The sequence below is a fragment of the Bos taurus genome, chromosome 28, assembly GCF_002263795.3.
Source record: "Bos taurus isolate L1 Dominette 01449 registration number 42190680 breed Hereford chromosome 28, ARS-UCD2.0, whole genome shotgun sequence".
Lineage (NCBI taxonomy): Eukaryota > Metazoa > Chordata > Mammalia > Artiodactyla > Bovidae > Bos > Bos taurus.
Window position 1 is genome coordinate 45,634,530 of NC_037355.1, and position 6,508 is coordinate 45,641,037.

At 46.3% G+C, this 6,508-nt stretch overlaps 1 protein-coding gene across 8 annotated transcripts; it reads left to right on the plus strand.

Moving 5' to 3' along the window:
• Positions 1–1,546: 1,546 nt before the first annotated feature.
• Positions 1,547–6,178, plus strand: ZNF32 (zinc finger protein 32). 8 transcript variants are annotated; one of them, XM_005226565.3, is made up of 3 exons: positions 1,547–1,824; positions 3,830–3,969; positions 5,196–6,178. In XM_005226565.3, exons 2-3 carry the CDS (start codon positions 3,900–3,902, stop codon positions 5,987–5,989), a joined length of 864 nt encoding a protein of 287 aa, XP_005226622.1. In that variant the 5' UTR covers positions 1,547–1,824; positions 3,830–3,899; the 3' UTR covers positions 5,990–6,178. The 8 variants fall into 8 exon arrangements, with proteins under 8 accessions (XP_005226622.1, XP_005226627.1, XP_005226623.1 ...); XM_005226570.3 differs by having other exon boundaries at positions 1,547–1,645; positions 3,830–4,213; XM_005226566.5 differs by having other exon boundaries at positions 1,547–1,645.
• The last annotated feature ends 330 nt before the right edge of the window (positions 6,179–6,508 follow it).

Here is a 6,508-nt window from a genome sequence, read left to right on the forward strand (position 1 = left end):
CCCCAAAATATCTGTTCAGTTCAGTTCAGTCACTTAGTCGTGTCCAACTCTTTGCGACCCCATGGATTGCAGCACGCCAGGCCTCCGTGTCCATCACCAACTCCCGGAGCTTACTCAAACTCATGTCCATCGAGTCAATTATTCCATCCAACCATCTCATCCTCTGTCGTCCCCTTCTACTCCTGCCTTCAATCTTTCCCAGCATCAGGGTCTTTTCCAATGAGTCAGTTCTTCGCATCAGGTGGCCATGGTATTGGAGCTTCAGCTTCAGCATCAGTACTTTCAATGAATATTCAGGACTGATTTCCTTTAGGATGGACTGGTTGAATCTCCTTGCAGTAAGGGACTCTCAAGAGTCTTCTCCAACACCACAGTTCAAAAGCATCAATTCTTCGGCACTTAGCTTTCTTTATAGTCCAACTTTCACATCCATACACGACTACTGGTAAAACCATAGCTTTGACTAGACAGACCTTTGTTGCCAAAGTAATGTCTCTGCTTTTTAATATGGTGTCTAGATTGGTCATAGCTTTTCTTCCAAGGAGCAAGCGTCTTTTAATGTCACGGCTGCTTCCCCATCTATTTGCCATGAAGTGATGGGACTGGATTCCATGATTTAAGTTTTCTGAATGTTTAGTTTTAAGCCAACTTTTTTCACTCTCCTCTTTCACTTTTACCAAGAGGTTCTTTAGTGTCTCTTCGCTTTCTGCCATAAGGGTGGTGCTATCTGCATATCTGAGGTTACTGATATTTCTCCCAGCAATCTTGATTCCAGCTTGTATTATCTTTGCCAAGCTGCTGCTGCTAAGTCCCTTCTGTCGTGTCCGACTCTTTGCAACCCCATAGACGGCAGTCCACCAGGCTCCCCCATCCCTGGGATTCTCCAGGCAAGAACACTGGAGTGGGTTGCCATTTCCTTCTCCAATGCATGAAAGTGAGAAGTCAAAGTGAAGTCGCTCAGTCCTGTCCGACTCTTAGCAACCCCATGGACTGCAGCCTACCAGGCTCCTGCGTCCATGGGCCTTTCCAGGCAAGAGTATTGGAGTAGGGTGCCATTGCCTTCTCCGACACTACGTCTTGGAATTCTCCAGTGGTGTTTCAAATTCTCTTCTCCCACAGACTTCGTTTGAAATATTTGCTCCTTGCTTCAGAACTCTAATTTCAGAACACTTAGTCTTGGCTCAGGAAACTGCTCGACACAAAACCCTAAGCACCCCGGGCTTGATCAACTCATTTCTTCCCAACGCTTCCCTTCCACAATGCCATGCAAGAACCCTGGCTCGGAGGATGGCTTCACCAAGCTGCCATCCCATGCCTGGCTAATCTGAGCGGCCATTTGGCGCTCTTGGTCGTCGTTCTACGACCGCGAACAAGTCGGCGCCTCTTACTCGGTCCAAACAGGAGTGACCTGAGCGCCCAGCGCTCGCCTAGACCCGCCGAGCCCGAGCGGCGGGTCGCATCGCCGAACTACGTTTCCCACAGTGCTCGGGGAAGCCGGGGCCGCCAAGGCACGGGGCTAGGGCTCGCGCGGAGCCTCCTGGGAGTTGTAGTCCGGTCCGCTCGTGCCGGCGTTCCTAAGGGCTCGGTGCCGGCCTTTGTCTGTCTGCGGGCGCGCGCGGCTGTGGTGAGTGAGGCCGCTGGCTGGGTCAGTACACCCAGACGAGGCAGGGCCCCGCCTTCAGGCCGCCGCCTCCGACCCCCACCCCCTCGCGTCCCTGAGCAGGCCTGACCAGCCTGGAGCCTCCCAAGAGAGGCCAGCTGCGAGGCGAGAGGTCTGCGGCCCGCAAGAAAAGGTCTAGCTGGACCGGAGAGCGGGGTGCTGAGGTCCGGCGCGGGTCCGGGTGGGGAAATCGCTGAGGCGGGAATGGCAGAGAGTCTGTCGGGAGGAGCAGGGGCCCCTGTTCCGCAAGGCGGGCCGGGGAGTGCGGGAAGGCCCCGCACCTGGAGACGCGGGAGGGACCACGGGCAGGTGTGCCTCTGGGCCCGCGGGGAGGGCTTCAGAAGATGGAGACGGGAAGTGCAGTCTCTAGGCTGGGTGAAAGAAAGGACAAATTCCTCTGAGTGGGGAAATGGGAAAGGACAAAGTGAATTCCGGTGTGCGGGGAAAATAATCACCGTTCCCCAGAATCTCCCAGTCCTGAAACTATGCCCCGGGTACGGCAGAGATCCCCCTGTCCTGGTCCTTCACTGAAGACTCGCAACTTTAGGCCTTAAGTCTGTTAGGTCATGTCAGAGGCCCTTCACGTTTGTGAGTCTCCCAGAAGCTACTTGATATCACAGCATTTATTAAGTAAGTGAATAGGTCTGGGCTGTTTGATTACTTCCCCAGTGTCGGTTAAGGGGAGACAGAGGGTAGGATTCGTCTCTCATGGCCTCATTGTGAGCAGGATATAAGGGCTTTCTTGATAGGAAAAAACACTATTTTCTATTATAAAGTGTCTTTCTACAGAATCTTCAAGAATTTGATTCCGCACACCTGTGGAATCTATGGAGAAAAATATGGAAATTTCCCTTCATTAATCAGGAGGTTCTTGAAACAGCTGAGCTGTTACTTGAATATCTCACAGCATGTAGAGAGGCACAGCTGAAAATTCTATCCAAGGTGTTCTGAGCAAACTCTTTGCTGACTCACCAAGGACAGGGTCCAGCCTCGGGCAGCAGGTACCTATGTACTTTTCAGTGACGCTCGGTGGATGTGTGGTTCATCAGTAACACCTAGGACTTCCAAGTGAATGGTGCTATGATGTCCTGACACCAATAGGGCATTGCTTTGTGGCTTGCCATGCAAACTGGAGCTGAGTCTTTCAAATAAGAGTTTTTAATGTCTCTACAGTCATCACAAGGTGTAACAGAAAGTGCGGCTGTCAAGAAGACCAGACCCTTGGGTTAACGAAGAACTATAGCATCACACTGCCATTCATTAAATCAGGAGGCCAGCGTGTTCGTGGGATATGTTAGAGGGAAACAAAGATTATACACACTGAACCACTGCATTAATACAAGAATTCAGTAATTAGGGTCCAGAAATAAGAATATCCCCCCCAAAATAGGAAATGATAATGTGGAGCAGGAGGGTTCCTAGGATCTGGAAGAATAGTAAAGTCTGGTCAAGCTCTGTTCCGTTCACTTTTTAGTGATGAGAAAGTAAAGAATTGTCTAGACATAGGCTTTGGATCCAAGAAGTCTTGGATTTGAACCTTTGCTCCACCTTGACTCCATACTGGCTCTGGGACTTGGGGCAAGTTACTTGGGTTTGGAATCTGGAGTAGTTCTTCTTTTTCCAAGAATTGACAAGTAGTATGCCTCCTCAGAACCGGTATTCTCATATCTTGCAGAGCCTCCAAAGAACTGCTAAAAGGAAATACGAAAGCTCTTGTTCTGTCCTAATAATTTAGAGGGGACTGGAGAGGAGAGTCAGACATTTCAATCACAGAACCAATTATTAAGGCTGAAATGTTTTTTTATATTCTGAATTCCTCTGGAACTTGGAGGATAAAATAGCAGGCAGTTAGGTGGGGGAAGGAAGTGGAAGATCCCATGCGAAAGCTAAGGTACAAATAGTAAGGACCATTTTCTTGGCATTGGCAGGAAGAGAAACATGTTTGCTTTTTGTCTTCTCTGCTTTTGCACCTCTTGCTTCCTCCTGGACTCATTTATGAGTAGCTATGGTGCCTCTTGGTCCATTTTGCAGTCATGTTGTAGATGACTGGTATTATATCAGGCAAGCAGGATTCCCTCCATTCACTCGTATCCCAAACCAGAGCTCCTCTTGACTGTTCTCACTTATCGGTTCTCTTATCCATTCCTGTTTTTGTTTTTCCCTCCCTAGGTACTCAAGTACAGCCCATGGAAGAATCATATGAAGAGGTGGTGATTAAGCTCATACAGCAGGAGTGGACATGTTTGGATTTCCAACAGCTACCCTGCTGGACTGTCATGGAAGATATGCCCAGAATGTAGCCTTTTTCAGTGAGTCTGTTGATTGCTGGGATGCCAAGTCACAATAATCAGTGTCCCTGTTCTCAGCACTGGACAACAGGCTGGGGATGCAGAGAAGATGTTCCTTTGGTGAAGCTCACTATTTTTAGGGGTTACAGGGAAAGCCTACAAGCTTGAGTTAGAAACAGCAAGGGAACAGTCTTGATATGGAGGTGGTATCTGAGAAAATGAATGAGCAGTTTTAAATCTCAGCACAGTGACTGAATGAGAAATGGTAAGACAGAGGAACAAGTTGAAATCTACCTAGGATGACTCCAAGGAAACTATTATTAGTGATGAATGGACTCATATTTAAAGTGCAGTAGGAGGCTCATATACAGGGCAGTGTTGGGAAGTACTGTCAATATCTGCACAGGAAGGGTTGAGAAAAACTTCCAAACCAAAACTGACTTCACTTTCACCATAGCTTAGCAGATTGAAACAGCATGGATTTTAAAGGGGAAAATTCCCTGGATCAAATTCTATGATTGCCATGACTGGATCTGTGGTATCAGACAAGTTATTTAACCTTCTTGAGCACCAGGCTCTTCATCTGCAAAATGGGACAGTAAGCTCTATCTTGCAGGTCTGCAGTGACTAAAATGAATAGATGTAAAGTACCTAGGATTTTGCTGCATATATCCTGACAGCGTAGGCTTACTCTACTCCACTGTTAGGGAGAGCAGACTAGAGCAGAGGTAGATTTCTCATGAAGCCTACAACACTTAAGCTTCAGGAGCTTTCCCTTACACCGGTCTCTTCAAGGTCCTATCCCTACTTTTATACTGCTTTTTAATGGGAATCTCTCCAAAATTTAAAACTTTAGGCCCCATACAACCTGGATCCACACGTGTCTTGGTGTCAGATAAAACTTCGGTATGGGACTAAATGTGATCTTATATAGTTTGATTTTTCTGGCTTGTTTTCTTATCTGTAAAATGGAGATAATCATGTCTATACACAAGACTATTTGGGAAGCTAAATTAAACTAAATTTAGAGGCAGTACACTGCTACAGAGCATGCCTGTGTCTGAATCCTAATTCTGTGCTTACCTAGCCAAGTGATCTTTGACAACCTCCCTATACGTTCATTTCCTTAACTATAACAAAAAATTGTTTTCGGGATTAAGTTATCTATGCAAAGTTTATAGTATAATATTTGGCACATAATGAGCACTCAAAGCACTGTTTCTTTTTTCCCTGTTCTTCTCACTCAGCATATTGGTGCTTCTTACATGACTTCCCTCTCATTTTACCAGATGTGATGACAGAAGCCCACCACAAATATGATCAGTCTGAGGCCACAGGATCCTCAAGCTGGGATTTCCAGAGTTCTTTCAGAAGAGAGAAGCTGGAACAAAAATCCCCAGATTCTAAGACACTACAGGAAGATTCACCTGGAGTGAGACAGAGGGCCTATGAGTGCCAGGAATGTGGAAAGTCCTTCAGGCAGAAGGGTAGTCTAACATTACATGAGAGAATCCACACCGGTCAGAAGCCCTTTGAGTGTACCCATTGTGGAAAAAGCTTTAGGGCCAAAGGCAATCTTGTTACACATCAGCGAATACACACAGGAGAGAAGCCCTATCAGTGCAAGGAGTGTGGGAAAAGCTTTAGTCAACGAGGTAGTCTGGCCGTTCATGAAAGACTCCACACGGGACAGAAACCCTATGAGTGTGCTATTTGTCAGAGAAGCTTCAGGAATCAAAGTAACCTTGCTGTTCACAGAAGAGTTCATAGTGGTGAGAAGCCCTATAGATGTGATCAGTGTGGAAAAGCCTTCAGTCAGAAAGGAAGTTTAATTGTTCATATCAGAGTCCACACAGGCCTGAAACCCTATGCCTGTGCACAATGCAGGAAGAGTTTCCACACCAGGGGGAATTGTGTTCTGCATGGCAAAATCCACACAGGAGAGACACCCTATCTGTGTGGCCAGTGTGGGAAAAGCTTCACTCAGAGAGGGAGTCTGGCTGTGCACCAGCGAAGCTGCTCACAAAGGCTCACCCTGTAACCACTCTCTTCAGAGGAAGTTCTCTTTATGAATTAACAGCATAAAATCATCTGAGATTAAACAGCCTATCCAATTTTATGGAATGAATGGAGACTCCTTCAGAAAGACCATCACTGGGTAGAGCAAACTGAGTTTTCTTTTTTCCCCCCAAATGAGTATGAAAAATAAATGTCTTGTTTATTATCATTATCACGTATGGTTCATAACTTCTGTCCATTTATTTTGACTTGATTTCCTAAGGTACCTGCATTAATTTAGTACGCAATTGGAGATTTATGTAGCAGATACAGGTTTTATATTTGCACTTGACACCACTGGCCTATTCAAAAAATCCAGCCCATTACCAATCCCAAGATTCTTTTCTTCTCTACATATTCAAATTAATTTTGTTTTACCAAGATCAGTGGGCAGAATTTATGAGGCAAATTTAATAATTCCTCATATTGAACACTGTATTATCTGGATGATAGCCTCCAGAGCATATTCTAACAAATCACCCATGTTCATAGCAGAGGCTCT